Here is a 20,316-nt window from a genome sequence, read left to right as displayed (position 1 = left end):
TCTCCTATTTATAATGGAGTTTCTTGGGATCTCATCGTTGATCTGGAAGGAACTGGATTGACACGTGCGTGCTGACTTATTCCACAGCGGCGTGAAGATCGGGAGTGGACTGATTCTTCCGGAATGACCGAGTTGTGGTATTTGACTCTTTCTCCCTTCCCGGTTGGCTTCCATCTGCTCTCATTGCAAATTGGGCACACTTCAGCTTTCTTGAGATCTTTTCGAAATAACACACAATTGTTGATGCACACGTCGATCATATCGTATCCCATGCCGAAACGCTTCAACTTCGCCTTGGCCTCGTAGTGTTTTTCCGGAATTCGGTTACCAATTGGATGAGACTTCCTCAGAAGTTATAACAATTCTGTAAATGACTTGTTCGTCCAATGGTTCGTGACTTTGATGTGCATCAACGAAATCAGGAACGACAAAGACGAAAACTCTTTGCATCCAAGGTACAATTCCGCTTCCAACTCGACGAATAAGTCTTCCACTTGCTCCTCTGCACGCACTTCACTTGGAGTCGGATCCGCAAAGTCGTCGAAGTCCTCGTGATCCATTATATCATGGAGAGCATCTTGCAATCCACCGACTCCTCTCTGGTTAGTTTCGATGGCATCTTTTACTTGAGTAAGCACATGACGTTCGCCGTGATGATACCATTCGGTGTATCCCGGGGTAAACCCCTTATTCAAAAGGTGATTCTTTACAACCCCGATGTCCTACCATCTCACGTTATTGCAAGACTTACAAGGACAACGATATTGACCATTTTCGTTAGGGAGTCTGCTTGCAAGGCAGATAAACTCGTTAACCCTTGTTTTATACTGCAAACTCAACCGATTGTTCTCGGTAATCCAATCTCTACTTAGATTTGACATTCCGCTGAAAGAGGGGAAGTTGAGAGATAAAAATGAATCGTTAGAATTCATTTTGTAAGAGTGAATTGTTAGGAAATTGAGAGGTAAAAATGAATGGATAGGATCCGTTTCGTAAGGAATTTGAGATGAAAAATTGAATCGTTAATATTTGAAAGAGTCGAGAGCGAATTTGTAAGAGTGAAAGAGAAATGGAGAAAGACATGTATTAATTTTGAAAAATTGTTAGAATTCGTTATTATATACAAATTTACTACTGATTTCATTAACGAGTTAACCAATTTCGACAAATTAGTTAATTTCGTTAAAATATGTTATCGAAAAAGTTAATTTTTTGACAAATACGTTATATCTACAAAAAATTTGGCAGAATTTCCCCTATAATATTGACTAACCAAAATCTGCAATTAAAAAAAATAAGATATATAACCAACCAGGACTATCCTATTAACATACTAAATACTAAACCGAGCCTCCGTAGCTCGGTTGCAAAAAAAAAAAAACAGATATATAACCAAATTTTCAATATATTGCAATCAAATTAAACAAAACATTTACTAATTCATTTAATATGTTACTTTTAACTTAATTTATCTAATTTAACATGTTACATATTATTAAAATTTTTGACAATTACTATATGTTACAAATTTTCAGCAAACTAATCAAAGTTATATTTTCATCTAATCTAACATGTTAATATTTTCATATATATTACTAACTAATCTAACTAAACATGTTACTAATTAATAAATTAACATAACATGTTAACATCTTATCAAAGTTATATTTTCATATATATATATTACTAATTAATCTATATGAAATAATCTAAAAAATATTACTAATTACAAATAACTAACCTTTTCCGAGGCGACGACGAGGCAACGAGCTACGATGCGGGGCTACGAGTGACCAAGCTGCGGCGACGTCGGGGACGGGCTGCGGGGCTGGTCGCGGGCGGCAGGACGGGCCTGGTCGGAGAGAGACAGAGTGAGATGGGGAGAAAGGTGAGACAGAGAGAGAGAGAGAGAGACGTATCGGGCCGGGGCGGGGCGTAGGCGGGGCGGGGATAGACGCGGGGCGGCGGGGCTGGTCGCGGGGCAGCGGGGCAGCGGAGCTAGTCACGGGGTGAACGGGGCAATAGGGCTGGTCGCGGGGCGGCGGAGCAGCGGGGCTGGACGCGGGGCGGCAGGGCAGCGGAGCTAGTCGCGGGGCGGACGAGGCAGCAGGGCTGGTCGCGGGCGGCGGGGCAGCGGGGCTGGTCATGGGGCGGCGGGGCGAAAAGAGAGAGGTTGGTCACGGCGGCGGGGCGGGGCTGGTCGCGGGCTGCAGGGCGGGGCGACCTGGTCGGAGAGGAAAATGGTGAGATGGAGAGAGAGGTGAGAGAGAGAGAGGCGTACCGGGGCGGGGCGGAGAGGACGTGGTGGTCACCGGAGATGGGTCGGAGAGGAAGATAGTGAGATTGAGAGAGAGATGTAGACAGATTTAGAAGCTCGGGTGAGGAAGAATGGTGTTCGGGACTTTATAATACCCTAAAACTATTGGGTGCGACATTGTCGCATCTAATACTTCTATTCGGTGCGAGATGTCGCACCCAATGTCGCACCGAATATGAAATCACACAGCCAAAAACATTGGGTGCGAGAGTTGTCGCATCTAATACTCCTATTCGGTGCGAGATGTCGCACCAAATGTCGCACCGAATATGAAATCACACAGCCAAAAGTATTGGGTGCGAGAGTTGTCGCATCTAAAAGTATTGGATGCGACAAAGTCGCACCTTAAAGTATTAGGTGCGACGTTTTCATATCCGGTGCGACACTGTCGCACCGAATACCACTAAACATTAATGAAATTTTTAGTCATCTGGAGGAGTATCTAGTGCGACATGTCGCACCTAATACCCTTGCGCACAAGAAATGTGAATTTATAGTAGTGACAATGGCGTGAAGATCGGGAGTGGACCAATTCTTCCAGACTGACCGAGTAGTGGTATTTGACTCTTTCTCCCTTCCGAGCTGTGCACCGTCTTGACGAAGTGGAAGGCCTGGGCCTTGACGAGGTGCTCTTCTCGTTGAGTTCGCTGATCATGGACTTGGGCCCACTTCGAGAGTATTAAGTGGTGACATCGTTTCCTACACTCACAACCACCTCAATAATTTGATATTACATCACCTCAAATTAAACACACCGAAAATAACTATGAAAAAGTAAATTAGCGGATAAAATAGTTAACATATAGAAGTTGAAGGATGAAGTTGGTTTAACTTTGACTTACAAAGTGTTTTTTTTTATTTGACTTGCAAAGTGTAGGGTCAAGGTTTTTATTTGACTTGCAAAGTGTAGGGTCAAGGTTTCAAATCTAGTCGATTTCTAAGCGAAATCTAATTTTTTTTTTTCACACTCTTGATACAATATTTATAATATCTCGTATAATTTTATAAAATCTCTATAAGTATATGAGATATTAGAGAAAATTTGGGCAAGTTTTTAAGAAAATTAATTGTTAAAAAAATAAGAAGTCGGTATAAAATCGATTACAAATTCCTATTTTTTTTCTTCGAAAATTAACACTTTTTTCAATACAAATTCTTGTTTATTTGAGAATTACCAACAAACTTGATCCAAATAAGTGTCAAGTCAAGAGAGAGTTATGATTTATGCTTATGTTTATTTTTTATAAAATATTTAAAATTGATAAATTAATAGCTATATTTCAAAATATTATAAAATTTCTCAATCTATCTCTCTCTCGGTAACTAAGAGCATCTGTAATGGTAAGCAAATACCATATTTGCTTAACTTGCCACATAAGCAATTTAAGCTACAACTAATTTAAGCAAATTTGTTCTCTATTGGTAAGCTAAATCACTCTCCTAACTTAACTTTATCCCACATGTCAATAATTAATATTTTATTATTATTTTCTATTCAATTTCCACTTATTAAATAAAATAAAATAAAAAATTGACCCATTTAATTTGCTAAACTAGTAGCTTAGTTAAGCAAGGTAGCTTAGTTAAGCTAATAGGTAAAATGCAAAATAATGGTAAGCAACTAGCTTACAACTTTTGCTAATTGCTAGCAAGTCCTCACAATTGTTAAGCTACAAACTATTAAAGATGCTCTAATATCTTAATTCTTAATAAAATTGAAATATCGGTGCATCGATGACGGTATTTGAATCTGACTATGCCCAAATTGCCCAAATCATCCAAATTGAAAAAAGAATACAAAAAATAAAATCAAAACGGGAGGAAGACGAAGATAGAAAAGAGGAAAAGGTATTCCTCAAAAAAAAAAAAAAGAAAAAAGAAAAAAAAAAGAAAAGAGGAAAAGGTCTAGAGAGAGAGAGAGATGGGCGATGGCAGTGGAAGCAGAGGTGGCGGGAATTCGAACAGTGGGAGCGGCAACAAGCCGGAGTGGCTTCAGCAGTACGACCTGATCGGCAAGATCGGCGAAGGCACGTACGGCCTTGTCTTCCTCGCACGTACCAAATCTCCCGCGAACCGAGGCAAGTCCATCGCTATCAAGAAGTTCAAGCAGTCCAAGGACGGCGATGGCGTCTCTCCCACCGCCATCCGCGAAATCATGGTCTCTCACTCTCTCTCCCCTGTTTTTTTTTTGAACTCCCGTTGGCTGGTTTTCCTTTTCAGCCAAATTGAGGTATTAGTGTTCATAGATAGGGTTTCAAAAGCTAAGATTTTTGTTTTACAGTTGCTGCGCGAGATATCGCACGAGAATGTAGTTAAGCTGGTGAATGTTCATATTAATCACTCCGACATGTCGCTCTACCTAGCTTTCGATTACGCAGAGCACGACCTATACGTGAGTTGTGTGTTTTTTTTTTTTTTTTTTATATATGCTAAATGTTGGTTCTCTTCACTGTTACATCTAGTTTGTGTGCGGTTCTGAAATTATGTTGTGTTGGTTATCGATGCGGCTCAGGAAATCATCAGACATCACCGAGACAAAGTTAACCATGCAATCAACCAATACACCGTCAAGTCACTGCTGTGGCAGTTACTGAATGGATTGAACTATCTTCATAGGTATGGTTTTTTTCGATCCAAAGGCTGTTGGTGAATTTCTTTGCCCTTTCACAGATATAATCTTCCGGGAAAAATGCTAATCTGTTTTTAACTGTCCCTGTAGTAATTGGATCATACATCGCGATCTGAAGCCATCAAATATATTGGTATACCTATTTTTTCCCCTGTTTTCAATGTAGTTTTCAGTCATCTATATTTGCGTGTATGAAGTGGGAAATCTCTGCGAACAGGTTATGGGCGACGGAGAGGAACAGGGAGTTATTAAGATTGCAGATTTTGGGCTTGCTCGAGTATATCAAGCTCCACTGAAACCATTGGTTGAAAATGGGGTAGGGTGAATATACATGCTGATTTGTGTGCTAGATTAGATGTTTTGAATTTAGAGGAAGTGGAACAAGAAACTTGCCACCATCTCATTTTAACATTTCCTACCATGAGGCTCATTAATTCAATAGTATTCTCTAGAAAAAAAATAGGACATGATTGGGCTACTGTATGAAGGTATTTAGGCCTGGTGACGTAAAAAATAGGTCTTCACATCTTCTGTTGCTTTATTCTTTTGAAAAATTCATGTTGCTATGTGGTCGTGATCTGAAGAAAAATAATATGTGAAAAGTTATGTTCAATTTGAGCTTACTGGAAAGAATGACATAACTAATCAGTGACAAAGCTAGTACAAAGTTTCCTCATGAAGCTGCAGTATATTGTATTATGAAATTATTTTGGAAATATGGATATGAGTTGGTACCGACGAGCTGAATATTGAACATTAAAGCTCGTTCAACTGATTATAATCTCTTTGTGCCCCACAGGTTGTTGTAACCATTTGGTATCGAGCACCGGAGTTGCTTCTCGGGGCAAAGCACTATACAAGTGCTGTTGGTATTTCTCATAGCCAAACTGTCTTTTCTGTATATAGTGGTGTGCGTTGCAGCTCAGTGTAGGATAGTTAATATAAGAGCTCATTAATAATGGGAAAAAAATCGCCTGTACATCGTATACATTGAATGGTTGGCATGCATTTCTCATGTATGTTGAATATAAGGTTTGTTGCAATGCATTAAAAGCTACTATCTTATCAGATATGTGGGCTGTTGGATGCATTTTTGCTGAGCTTTTGACTCTTAAGCCACTGTTTCAAGGAGCAGAAGTCAAAGCTAACCAAAACCCTTTCCAGGTACACAACTTGTGATGTTATTTCAATAGTTTACGGCATCAGACATTTTGATGAGTTGGTTTCAAAATACTTTACTTATTTATTTTGTTTTTCTTTTCCTTTTTCTCATATTTCACCTTTTTCAGCTTGATCAACTTGATAAGATATTCAAGGTCTTAGGTATTTAATTTCACCTTTATCTTGAGATCTCCTTTATTTATCTTTAAACTATTATAATGCATATAATTTACTTAATGTATTTGATCAGGTCATCCAACACCAGAAAAATGGCCTACACTTGCATATCTTCCACATTGGCAACAAGACGTACAACATATTCAAGCACACAAGTAGTAAGTCCTTGATGCATTCAAGTTTCTAGTAGACAATTTAAAGAGTTAGTTGTGTCCGATAAATTTGTTCAGTGTTCTTATGGGGAGCTTACTATTGTTTTCTTCCGTTTCAAAAATACATCGACATTGATTTGAATAGTGAGACTCATGGGCTTCACAGTTTTGTGCACCTCCCTCCAAAAAGTCCTGCCTACGATCTTCTGTCTAAGATGCTCGAGTAAGTTTTTCTCCCATTTATCCAACTTCAGTTTTTAAATTTTCTAAAACATGGTGTATAAAGATCCAATCATGAATATGCTTGCATGGGATTTACTTAAAGAAAGACAAGCTTTTAAATATATTTTTTCTCATGTATTCTCATGACATACTGCTGTCTGGTGTAAGTTGGATACTAAGTCACTAGGTAATTTTCTGTTCTTCCTTGGGAAGTTTGCTAGTAATTTAATTTTTCCCTAGATTGCTCAGTAAAAGTTATATCCCCAAATCATAAGCTACATGGCCTTCTTCATAAAACAACACACGGAATATTGGACTTTTATTCATTGGTTGGCAATAAATTACAAAGTTATCCTCTTTTATAATTTTTTTAAAAAAAAAAAGAAACAGGAACTTTTATTAATGACAGGCTAAAAGCCCAAAAAGAAAAGATACAAAACCGAAAGAAAACTGAGACAACCCAGATAGCGGCCTCGCACAAACGTGACAGACCAGACTGAAAGGGAACCCCTTAGCTTAGTACAAAGCAGCGACCCCAATCCCTTAGCAGCACTGAGAAAGAGAAAGCATCGAAATCTTTTAATTAGCATGCAACCAAAGAGCGATACAGTGATTTATGCTTTCTAAAACCCTGCTGAAGCTCCATTCCTCTTCCTCGAAAAGAATCTTGTTCCTTTCACCCCAAATGCACGAAACACTAGCCAATATAGCAATCTTAAACATTGTCTCCCACATAGGACTTCGAGAGAAAGCGGAAGGCGACGAGAACAACTCATGCACGGAGGAAGGCCGATAATTGTCAAGTGAGAACATCTTGAAAACCCAATCCCAGACAAGTGAAGTACATCGACAATCCAGGAAAAGGTGTTGAATATCTTCTACATCGCTTCTGCAGAGGAGACAGCAACTCGGGAGTAGAGTCCAATGGGGATTGCACCGCTGAATGAGATCAGTAGTGTTGACCTTGAGAAGAGCCAGCCTCCAACCGAAGAATTGAACCTTTATTAGGGACTTTCGTCTTTCAAATAGGATCTACCAGGGGTACTGCCGGAGCAGGCAGGGAAGAGACTAAGTCCGAGTATAAAGACGTCGTGGAGAAGGAAACAGAGTCGTTAAGCCACTTTGTTCTTCCAAACCATTCCACAGCAAAATCGGCTCTAGGAGATGGATCAGCTCCGCATATTCAATCGCTTCCCTATCCGAGAGGTTCCGAGGAAATTTAAGATCCCGATCAACCTTTCCCGAGAATTCATCGGAGAAGATAGCGAACTGATTTACCATCGCAGATTTCATCGGGCAAAGACGGGCGAGACCTGGAAATCTATCTGAAAGTTTGCCTCCGCCCACCCACAAATCTTCCCAGAATCCCACAACAGACCCGTCTTGTACTTTCCAATCGCATCTGTCAAAGAACTGATCTTGAACCAAGAAGACCGAACGCCAAGGACTTTTGAAAGTACGGCTACCGGCTTCCCCTGCGTTCCAACCATTTCTTCGAACCGCGTGGTTATCCTTAATAACTTTGTGCCAAAGAGCCTCTATCTCCAACGGGAACTGCCAAAGCCATTCAGCTCAGAGCGCTATGTTCTTATCCATCAGTCTCCCTATATCGAGATCACCTTTCTTCTTGGGTCTACAACACACATCCCAAGCCACTCCCCCTCGATGTTTTGACCCATCGAAATTCTCCCACAGAAAAAGCCGCATCTTCTTTTCAATATCATTCGCACTCCGATCGGCATTTTACAGAGAGACATGTAGTAAATGAGATTTGCTGAAAGCACTGACTGAAGGAGAGTCAACTTTCCACCTTTCGAGAGAAAACCTTTCTTCCAGCCACCGAGACGCTTCGCAACTTTATCCACCAGCGGATCCCAAAATTGAAAGTCAAGTTTAATCACGTTCAAGTACGTTGAGCAAACATTAAGTACCAAGCATCATGTATATAAAATACCAATCCTAGATTGAGAAAGCCCCAAATTCGACACTTTCTAAAAAAATATCCACAATTGGGGATGCTAAGTTTGATTCCATTCAAGTGCCTTGGCTGTAATTTTTTAATTATTTTTTTCAATAATTTTTTGGGAGAGCTACTTCTCAGGGTGTATCATTCAGGGCTGTCTTTGGGGCTTTTCCAATGCAGAATATTAGTTGAATGTGGGGCTATTTGAAGACAGTGTAGGTGTAAGAATCAAATTTTGGCTTTTATCTATCAAGGGTTTGGTAATAGAATCCTGCAGCCGAATCTGCACTAAATGTGGAAAAAAAGAAATGGCGTGAATATTGTATGTCTAGTGTGTAACAAGACAATCTACCTGTTATTCTATCCCATAGCCTGCCTAGAAAATCTTAAAAAAAAACTCTTTAGCTTCTTTCCAATGAGATGCTCCAAACTTTTTTCAAAATCACACAGTTTGCAGCTGCGGACTGCTTTGAGTTTCTCCTTTAAAGTATGAAATCTTGTCTATTTCATCGATATCCAGACTAAAAGCCCTGACATCAGCATGGCTCTGGTTTCTAGTTTTTGGTAACAGAAGAATATAAATAAATTCATGAGCTCATTTATTTTACAACAATATGTATTTTATTAATTTATTTATTTTTTGCATTTTATGCAGATATGATCCACGAAAACGTCTAACAGCAGCACAAGCGCTAGAGCATGAGTAAGTTCTCTCCATGATATAGCTTCTACTTATTTCAGCAGAGCAACCGAGAGAAATCTGTTTTTTTTCTCTGTTGGATTCTATTGATGTTGTTGCTTCTTTCTTTTAATCCGTACCTGATTATATGCGTTTGTGCAATAAACATAATTGTGGTAGTTACAGTTGGAAAATCAGTGTTAGACTTTGGAATACTCTGCGTTGACCTTTTAATTAGTCATTTGTAACTGTTAAACCGATTTACACATTTCTGAGCATTTTTTGTAACTGTTAAACCGATTTACACATTTCTGAGCATTTCTTACCCTTTGTGTCTCAGGTATTTTCGTATGGAACCGCTTCCAGGGAGAAAGTGAGATTCCTCTCCTTTATTTACATTTTATGTTTGCCAAAAAACGGCCTTTTATAATGCTAAAAAAGATAATAAGATTTTAGTCGGGTTTAACCCGGACACCACGGTTATCAAAAAAAAAAAAAAAAGTGATAATAGACGAGACCAATCTATCAGAACATGCGAAAACAAGAACTTCCTGAAAGCTTTGGTTATTCAAGGACACCACAGAACTTCTAAGCGAATTGATTGCACTTTTCCGGCGGTCTCTAGATGATCTGTTTCTCTCCTTAGTGAAGCGGGTGCCTTCTTTTCCGGCGGTCTCTAAATCATTACGAGAAGATTAATCATTGTGATCTTTTATTATTTTAATCATGGCCTTTTGTAATGATTAATCTTCTCTCCTGTTTATCAATGCTCTGAACTATTTGTGAGATCCTATGGAAAGAAAAAAAGAGAGGATAAATATGGTCCTCATTTTGTGAAATATATGCTGTACCCTTTACTTGATTTTATGTTTCATCTATGACCAGTGCATTGGTACCCAGCCAAGGAGAGAAAGTTGTTAATTATCCTACTCGTCCTGTTGACACAACCACTGACTTCGAAGGGACAACTAGCATCCAGTCATCACAGCAGGTTTGTTCCTTCTCTCGTTATGTTTGTTTCACAGTCTCGTCTTTTTCCTCTACATGCTTTTTAGATACGTAGTAAAAATGGCATTAATTGTCTCTTCTTTTATAATAATGCCTAGCTTGTTGCCCCCAGATGCTGAACCCCGTATTTCTTCTAGAGAATCTCCTAATTGTTCCCGAGCAACTAGAAAGAGATATTATTTTTTTTTCAAAAAAAAAAATTCTACTAGTTCTAGTCCTAAGGCTTCCGCGCTTGAAAAAAAAAAAAAAAAAAAAAAACTTAGGTCGTATTGCTCAAATAATTGGTCCAGTACTGGATGTTGCTTTTTCACTGGGCAAGATGCCTAAACATTTACGTATAATTGAACAATGGGGCATTGATTTGAAAACAAACTTAGAATGGGGCGTAGATGCCTACGGCTAAAATAAAAAGCACACACTTCCAAATTCCCTTTATATACCTACTTACATTCAATCTAGTAGGGTTTTTATGGTGAATCTTTCGGATTCCTCGTCTTTCGAAGTGCAACTATCGTGTGAAGCTCATTCTCGTGCGTCTGATGCTCGAAGCAGATACAGTCTGGAAACGCAGGCGCTGGAAACATGCATGGAATGCCGGGTAGAGGCGTCCCGAGGCCCCTTATTGGCATGCCGAGGATGCCACCGCAGGCAATGGCAGGCTATAATCTCGCATCCCAGGCTGCAATGGGCGGTGGGATGAACCCCGCTGGTATCCCAATGCAGCGTGGTATGAACCCACAAGCGCATCAGCAACAGCAGGTATTTGTCTTGGGCTCGTCTGATCACACTTCCTTATTCATGTCATTCCGTTAGAGTCCTTATTCACTCGTAATTTCTTCGTATATCTAAAAAGGCTTTGATATAACCATATTATTAATATAAGATAAACTTATTTGAGAGTCATTAGTGTTTGCGAAAGAATTGTCAAAAGTCACTTATCTAAGTTTCCTCAGTGGTAATGGTGTAAATGGGGCTTATCGATAACATAACTATTGCTTTAGTTTGCGTTCTAAAGTATCCCGGGTTTCTTATCCGATTCTTATGACCCCTAGTCCTTTTTTTAACAGATGAGGAGAAAAGACCCGGGAATGGGTTACCCACCTCAACAGAAACAAAGGCGATTGTGAGGTAATGAAAAAATATTTTCATCGATAGTGTGGTTCCAAACTAATAACGATTTAAGGAAGTCATTGATTTTGACCTTGGGGATATTTTGACAGAAGTTGCTGACGATGTAGAGGGAAAAACTGCCTGAGCACTATCGGCGGAGAAGTTGGGAAAGAATCTCCATCGATTTGAGCTTTCAACTAATAGGTGAAGGGGATATCAATTTTCTCGAGCCCAAGTGCACCCCCGGTTGTCCGTGATATGTTATGGAGGAGCTGCATTCTGGTGGAAATTTGTGAATGTCTCTGTGTGTTTACAACTTCAGCTTTGTGGGATCGCTTGTAGCCCTGAGAATTCTAATGAAGCTTGTATTTCTCCCACTATAAAGCCTAGTTTTATATTGAAGTGCCGACTGTAAAATAATAATATTATATTAGTTTGATGAATATAATAGGGAAGGGTTTGCATACTTGGTCAATGTACATGCAACAATGTCATACAATGTTATCTGATGGAAGTACATCCATCAAATTTAAAAGTGAGAATTACAATCAGTAGCGTGTTTGCTCATTCAAAAAAGAAACAACGTGCGAAATCAAAACATATTGAAATCAACGGGTTTGAGTTGCGCATTGACGCTATTGCCCTTATTCTAATTAGTTGATTTCCTAGGTCATTTTTCAGCCGGGCATTTGTTGCAGCATCGACGATCCAATCTACGGAAAACGACCTCTGCGACGGGGCTCGAGACCAAGAACGACCTCTGCGACGGGGCTCGAGACCAACAACGGCCTATGCGAGAGCGACGATAAGGACGAGCAGGGGAGGGCAAGCTCGGATTCGTGAGCGGGCTTTGGATCGGTCGTCGGCAATGGTTACGGTGATGAACAAACTTGCCGTCAATCTCGGATTTGTGAGCGGGATTTGAATCGGCTGTCGGAGACGGTCTCACAACGGCGAACAAACTTGCAGCCGATCTCGGATTCGGGGGCGGGCTTTGGATCGGTCATCGACGACGGTCACTGCGGCGAACAAACTCATAGTCGATCTCAGATTCGTGAGCGGGTTTGGATCGATCGTCGGCGATGGTCATGGCGGCGAAAAAACTCGCCATCGATCTCGAATTTGTGAGTAGGCTTTGAATCGGTCGTCGGCGACAGTCATGGCGAGGAATAAACTCGCTGTCGATCCAGTCCACAAAAAAACGACGTCGAGGACGATGAGGAGCGAGAGGAGGACTACGAGAGCCACGGGGCTCGAGACCGAGAATGGCCTACTGCAACGACGACAATGAGGATGAGCGAGGCGAGAGTGTGCTCGGATTCGTGAGTGGGCTTTGGATCGGTCTCTGTGTAATAATGACGACATTGTCGTGGACACTGAGGATACAGTATACAATATATATCAATATACAATATGCAAATATAGGAGATTTTCTATCAATATACATATATGTTGATGTGAGAAATCACACAAAAGCACTCACGACAACTTAAACAATCAGATGGGCCTCTAATATCCGTTGCAAGACCAAATAGGAAAACTAGAAGAATTTTTATATATAGTAAAAATAAGAAAAAACTGAATATAAAGTAAGCTTGAGGCTGTTTATTATTCTTAGGAATTCTTGCGCACGAGAAGATGCTTTTGTAAATTCTCGCTGAATTTTTAATAAAATAAATTTTTTTCATTTATAATTTATTTGAATCGAAAGAGTTATTTCTTATATATTAAGATTTATCAAACATTCATCAACCCATAGTCTCTGCATCGAACTGAGTCCCTGCACGACATCTGAGCTTGTGCTGTGAACTAAAACTGGTCGATGATTGATTCAAGCCTACACTTGTGGGATCAACAAGTGAAGGTTGATCACTTAGTGGGAGCATTCTACACTTGTGGAAAGTGTACGACCCGGACATGTCTTGGTTGTAGATGTGTCGTTTAAAGACCGTTACGACACAATAACTGAGGTCGTTAATGATGGTCACAGTGAGACTTGATCTAAATCCTGAAGTGATCATGGACACTGGATCATGTCACCGCACTCTTTGACTCATTCACTAAAAGGCCACTATCATGCTAATCACAGCTTATGTCTTGGGAGTTTCGGAACATGGTTCGAGTGGGAAGTGATTTACAGATATGGAATCTAGCATTTCTGAAAGAAGGTAAATGTTCTCTCACCTAAGGGTTGATTCCAGAACCGATAAATGTTCGGAAGAATCTTTCACGAACTGACTATACCAGTGGACACTCGTCAAGATGAGTAAATATAATTCTAGTACCAATGAGGATTCAGTCTTGGCTTGCAAGGTGGAGTCTGACCAAGATTAGACAAATCAATGTGGAAAAGAGAAATGATGTTTTCGTCTTTTCATCGGATTTGTTAAGCTTCTAATATTAGGTCCATAGTCTCTGATTCAGCTCTGATAAAGGCAGATAAGAACTTTCTAATAAAAATGATTCATTATTATAATCTCACAAGTTGTAATTGTGATTGACAGCATCAATTCTGAAATATGAGGATTTGTAGAATTATATAATTATTTATGATAGTATTAATTATTTATTGTTTGATCAAGTAAATAATTAATCAATTACTTATTTGTTTATTGCTGGACCAAGTAAATAAATAATTAATTGAGTTTTAAGCAGTTGGGCCTTGCACAAAATGAGGTTGACGAAATTTTTAGGATTTGGGCACAAGGATTTGCGTCATCCCTCTTGGCGTGTATGTCAAATTCGTCCATCATAATATTGGTACTTGCCAATATTTTTTCTTTAGTTGTTTAAATAAATGAGAGATAAAAATATTTAAAAGGAAATAAGATATTGTCTTTTATTCTCTCTCTCATAAATATTTAGAGAGAATAATATTTAAAAGGAAATAAGATATTTCCTTTATTCTCTCACAATTTAATATTTTCTATTTAAACATACAATAAAATCTCATAGATATTGATCTGATGGCTAAGAGAGAAAATATGATTCATGAGATGAGATCCAAGGGCTAAACTTTGATTAATTAGTGTGAACACAATAAGAGGAAATAATATATTTTGGAAGTTACCAAGAATATATCAATTCCAGTACTATAAATAGGGGTTCATGAGAAGACAAAAAACAAGTCTTTGGAAGAGCAAATTTTCGTCCACCTCTCTAGCTGTGGCCGTCCCCTTCTCTCTCTTTACCCATTGGAATTACTCAATTCCATTATTAAAAAATAAGAGTGAGATCTTGAAACAACATTGTTTCTTGATCAAGTGAGATTAAAGAGTGTGGTCTCACGCTGTCTTTCTTTATTCGTCCGGAGATTACGTCTCGAAAGACTACGGTGTCATCAAGAGGAGTACGAGGATCTGAAAACCTGAAGAAAAGCTCAAGGCGTTTGAAGACGGATTGTGAAAGCTTGAAGTTTCAGTTCGTGAGCCCAATCCGTAAGTGTTCTTCGAACTTTATTCTTTGTTCTTATTGGTTGCTTGACATGTTTGAATGCTTTCATTATTTAATTAATAAGTAAATCTAGATCATGTTAAATAACCATAATATTAATTAGCTCTTGTTAGTATAATTAATTTATTCCGCAACTTATATGGTTATCAAGGTGAGCACATCACTATACAAGTGTTTTGAGAACGATTGTTCGTGTCTCATACCCGCTTGGTTCACCAAACAAATGGTGTCGGAGCGATTTTTTGTGTCTGATACCAACTGTGATTAACCAACAAGTAGTATCAGAGCGATTGTTCGTGTCCGATACCCTACGTGTTTCACCAACAAGTGGTATCAGAGCGATTGTTTGTATCTGATAGCTACTTACTTTTTCTAACAATGTGATGCTAGCATCTATCCCCGGCATGTCTTCGGTGGTCCAGGCGAAGGTCGACTTATTCGCTTTTAGGAAACGAATGAGTTGACGCTTTATTTTGCCCTTTAGTTCTGAGTCTATCCCTACCACTCGTTCTGGATCGGACCCGTCGACTTGGATCGAGGTAGTAAGTTCGATACGTAGGTGATCTTAAGTCTTGGGCTCGTTATCCCCTTCATCTTGCTCGAACGGCGCACTGAGTTCGCTGACAGCCATTAATTGCTCTTGATCGGGATGGTGTCCTAATTTGTACCCCCTAAGGTAGCACAAGATTGATTCCCTTTGATTTCCCTTATCCCTTTTGGGGTTGGGAAACAAATGCATTGGTGGTACGTCGATGGGACGGCTGTCATTGAGTGAATCCACAGCATTCTCAAGATCATGTTGAATGGCAAGGACAGTTCAACACGACGAATTCCACGAGTTTATTCTCGCCGCCTGCGTAGACGGTCAATTTTATGGATCCGATTGCGGAATTTGACTTCCCATCGAATCTGGTGAGTTCCACCAAACTTTTTCCAAATTTGGATTCGTTTATATCCATCTTTTGGAGGGTGCTTAGATAGATGACGTCGACGGAACTTCCGTTGTCGATGAGAATCCGAGAGACTGTGCAGTTCGATACGTCCAAGGTCAGGATAAGCGCGTCATCATGAGGGCCGTCTAACGATCATGACTCGCTTTTCCTGAACTCGATCAGGTCGTCGTGCCTCATGGGACATTTTCGGTACTCCCTGCGATGCTCCGAGGAGTTTACTGACTCTTTACAGAGCCGGGATCCTCCTATTATACAGTCGACTCTTTTCTTCGAGGCTTCTACCGGGGGAGATGATCCTTCCTCAGGGCGTTCACGTTTTCCAGGTGATGTCCCACCTCGAGGAGGGGGAAGCTTGTTCAAGCTTACGTTTCCTAACTCGCCTCGGGCGAACTTGGCGACGAGGTATTCACGTACCGCTCTGCAATCTTTCGTTTTGTGCTCCCAATTCTTGTGGTGGTTATAGTAGGCAAACATGTCTCGTGTCCATGTGTTGGTCCTCGGGACGGATTCTGGTCCTTTGTTTCCCTTGGAACAGCATACACGAACTGTTGATGGAACCTCGGCCTTCCCCCTTAGCTATGGGGGTGGTTCCTTTGTGGTTGTCCGGGCCCATCGTGGCGCTTTTTAGGCATGAATGGGCGGGAGTTTTGGCTTATAGGATTTTCCGTGTTCGAGGCCGACTTCGTGATCACGAACTTTCTCACTAGGGCCGTCTTTTCCTCCTCGGCGACGGTCCATTTCGTTGCTCGATGCATAGCATCTTCTAATGTGGCGGGCTGGTTAACGATTAGTTCCTCGTGGAACCGCGATTCGTGCCAGAGCGCGCTCTTCAGGTCCGCAATTGCTCATGCGCTACTGACGCCACTGATTTTCGACATGACGTCTTTGAATCTAGTCATGAAGGTCCTCAGTGGCTCTTGGGCCCCTTGTTGAAGTGATCATAGGTCGGCATCCGAAGCACCCGCTTCGGCATACATGGAGTAATGCTTCAGGAAGACCATAAACAAATGGTCAAAATTATAAATGGATCATTCTTCTAACTTTGAGAACCATTCCATGGTAGGTCCGGTAAGATGTTCTGCAAAGAGTCGGCATTGATCGGCGTCTCTTTCGTCGTCGTTTAGGTAGACCCGTTCGACGGCGATTTTGAACGCGATCATACTTGCCTTGGGGTCAGTCTTCCCCTCGTAAAAAGGGAGCCTAAGTTTTCCCGCATCACTGATCCGAACGCTCGTAATCCGTTCGGTGAATGGGGTACGACGAGTTTTTTCAATCAGGCCATCGATTTTGGGGGTTGCGCTTGTGGCGTTGTGAACTTGTATTCTCACGGCCAATAACCCTGTGTTAGTTTCGACCACGGTCTGGCGTAACAAATCAATTTCATCACGATTGTACCGGGCCTCAAGCGGGGTCAGTTCGCGAGCTCTTGAGGGCTCGACGTCTAGCTGGTCAGGCCAAAACGAGTTTCGAATTGCCCCGGATGGATTGGGTGGGATTTGGCATCCCGCATTAATAGATGAGTTGGGTCGACTCATCGAGCGTTCTGCTCTACGAGACGTGGGCTCGGCTGAGGTCGCGCGCTCTCGACGGTGTTGGAACACCGGGGATTGGGCCTGGGTAGGCCCGTTCCCAGGGGTCTTTACATGTTGAGGGATTTCACGAGGCGGCGGTGGAAGTTCAGTTGGAGTTCCCCCCTGGTTAGGGTTGGGAGTCATTTCAATTCCCGAAAAATCCAACAGAATTCTAGGTGGGAAATTTCTTCCCGGCTTGCTAGATCCTGCAGCGTTCGGATTGGATTCCGCTGACGGGAGATCTACCGCGTCACAATGGGATTCCAATGCTCGATGCCTAGATGAAAGTTTGGAAAGTTCTCGCATCACGGTCTGGTACGATTGTTCTGGAACGCGACCCTCTCGATTAGGGCTTGCAGTATTGACCTTAGTTCCGGGATCAGTTCCAAGCCGGACGCGGGAGTTGTTGGAGACGACAATGCCATGGGGTTGTAAAGATGAGAAATGAGGTCTTGTAAGAATTTGGGCTTTAGGTGTAAGGAGAGATGATAGTTCCCATAGACGGCATCAAACTGTTGATGTGAAAAATCACACCAAAGAAGTCACGACAACTTAGACAATTAGATGAGTTGATTTAGATTTATAATTTGGTCTCAAATCTCTGTTGCAAGACCAAACAGAAAAACTGGAATAATTTTTATATAAAGTAAAAATACGAAAAAGTTGAATATAAAGTAGGCTCGGGGTTGTTTATTATAATCTCTCAAAGTAGTACAATGATTTGAATTGGGAAGTAAAGATTAAAAGATCGTAGAGTAAGAAAGAAGAACAAAAAGTAACGTGCCTGACATAGGCCTAATTATCTTATATTTATAGTACCGGAGGTGAGATTGCGAGCTCCAGGTTACGGGTGACATGTTGTATGTCAGTTGGAGTTCACTACTATGTTCCGGGACACCTGCCGTTTAAAGACTCATTCGTATGGATAGCGGCTATGGATTGTCCGGGCTGATTGGCCTTGTTCCTTCGAGTCTTCAGGGAGCGGTTATCTCAAGCTGATATTTGAATCTTCTATCGGGCTCGGGCTTTCTTGGACCTGTCATCAGAAATTCATGGGCTTGGGCCCAACTTCCTAATGTTGGGCCGAATCCCTCTTTTGTTATCTTGGGGGACGAACTCCAACATCAACAATATACATTATGCAAATGTAGGTTATTGTCTATTTGTACATATACAATATACAAATATATCAATGTATACAACTATATCAATGTATACAAATATATCAATATACATTATGCAAATATAGGTTATTGTCTATCACTTTTTTGTATACTGTTTACTGGGTATTTTTTGTCATAAATATAGCGAATTTGCTAGCTTTGCAAGGTTTAAAAAAAAATCCTCTATTTTCCTAAGTTTTCATCTAAAAATCGTTGTTCCTATGATTTCCTCAGTTTAAAATAATCTCTGCTAACAAGTGCACATGCCCATTTCAAAGTCTAGAATCAAAAGCAAACTCATACAAATTTCAATAGTTGATGAATGAGGAAATCAGATTGCACGATCACCAAGCACGACCCTTCTTCCTTAGCGGCTCAGAGCCCGTGAAGAAGGGTCTTGGTTTCTGCAAGGTGAGGTAGCAAACCTTGAGTAAATGAGACAATATTAGTTGAAACTTTGGATCCATCTTGACATCTTACTATGCACCCGATGCTGCACTTTGCAGCCATCTCATCATACCTTGCATCGATGGAGAGTATTACAAAAGCTCTCGGAGGCGGTGTCCACTGAGCAGAGAAGTTATAGGAAGTTATCAGTGACCTATAAGTCTTTGAGAAAAAAAATCACCAATCTGTTCCACTAGAAACCAATTTCTTACCTACGTTGCCCCAGTACTGACTTGTTTATATCATTCCAAATTTGCCACGCCACCAGAGCATATCATACGAACTCTTAGTCACGAACTTCATCCATCATTGAGAAACTTACCTATGAGGTCGTCATCTTTCAACACGTAATCGCTTTTCTCAAAATTTTGTTTTCTTCCACACTTTTTTTGCTCGCCTACATTACCATATTGTGTGGCGTACTGACTCCGCTCCTCTGCTGCATATTGTACATGATGGACTCTCTGATATTATGCCCTTGGAAATGGAAGCCTTTGTAGGAAAACCACTGGTGACATAACCTAAAAAAAATCTATTAGGGAACGTTCAACATCAACAAATGCTACCATCAATTTACCGTAGACGATCAACTGGATGGCTCTGCCCTAAACGATTCATGTTCATTATTTAATATTCGTTTCAAATGCAATATTTGCCAATTTTGTATACTATTAGATCAACAAAATAATGATGGGCGCTCAGCCGGGAGTACTTAGAATAAGTGCGGCATCGTTGACCTAAAATAAATCCATGATCATTGATTCATTTCACTCACCGAGTAGATTTTTTTTTTTTTTTTTTTTTTTTTTTTTTTTTTTTCAGAAAACACACCTTGGTTTTGATGGGAAGTTCCAACTGTACTCTAAGAGGGCTAGAGTGGAGACGGGGTACCCAATGGCCTCATAAGATGCTCGTTTGCCTCTTTTCCAATACGAAAATTAGCGTTCTCCTCGATAACTTTTGAACTCCACACGCGGCCTTGTCATACATACAATGCATTTGCGCCACACCTCCCTTCATCCAACTCCAAACATAAAAAAATTGCCAACTTTAAGAACCCGATTCATGAAGAGTTTGGCTCCTGAATTATGAGCCACCCATTTTTTTGGGTTTAGTGCCCAGATGTAGATGATGTCTTTAGTTAAGTCGATGGCGTTCCTATCATCGAATCTCTCGGCCTTGTTCGATTTCTTCGTGAACTGGGTGAGGTACTTGCCCAATGACTCTCCACTTTCTTGTCTGATGGCCATAGGTAAATCTCGGACTTCTTTTGAACTCTCGAGGTCGTGACTCACGTCAAGAAGAGTGTCT

General features: G+C 40.7%; 1 protein-coding gene across 3 annotated transcripts; it reads left to right on the top strand.

Moving 5' to 3' along the window:
• Nucleotides 1–4,057: 4,057 nt before the first annotated feature.
• Nucleotides 4,058–11,969, top strand: CDKE;1 (cyclin-dependent kinase E;1). Of its 3 annotated transcripts, XM_089609032.1 has the most exons (17): nt 4,058–4,165; nt 4,221–4,475; nt 4,599–4,709; nt 4,830–4,933; nt 5,037–5,079; nt 5,164–5,262; nt 5,746–5,815; nt 6,016–6,110; nt 6,236–6,269; nt 6,358–6,442; nt 6,582–6,659; nt 9,277–9,324; nt 9,641–9,673; nt 10,186–10,291; nt 10,861–11,067; nt 11,376–11,436; nt 11,529–11,969. In XM_089609032.1, the coding sequence occupies exons 2-16, from the start codon at nt 4,239–4,241 to the stop codon at nt 11,433–11,435; spliced, it is 1,410 nt and encodes a 469-aa protein (XP_089465158.1). In that variant the 5' UTR covers nt 4,058–4,165; nt 4,221–4,238; the 3' UTR covers nt 11,436; nt 11,529–11,969. The 3 variants fall into 3 exon arrangements, with proteins under 3 accessions (XP_089465158.1, XP_089465159.1, XP_089465157.1); XM_089609033.1 differs by lacking the exon at nt 4,058–4,165 and having other exon boundaries at nt 4,172–4,475; nt 11,532–11,969; XM_089609031.1 differs by lacking the exon at nt 4,058–4,165 and having other exon boundaries at nt 4,172–4,475.
• The last annotated feature ends 8,347 nt before the right edge of the window (nt 11,970–20,316 follow it).

The sequence above is a fragment of the Urtica dioica genome, chromosome 3 (assembly GCF_054948205.1).
Source record: "Urtica dioica subsp. dioica isolate 48M chromosome 3, U.dioica_male_clone48M_v1_H2, whole genome shotgun sequence".
Taxonomy (NCBI): Eukaryota; Viridiplantae; Streptophyta; class Magnoliopsida; order Rosales; family Urticaceae; genus Urtica; species Urtica dioica.
The sequence above is the reverse complement of the archived record's forward strand: the minus strand, read 5'-3'. Positions and strand labels throughout refer to the sequence as shown.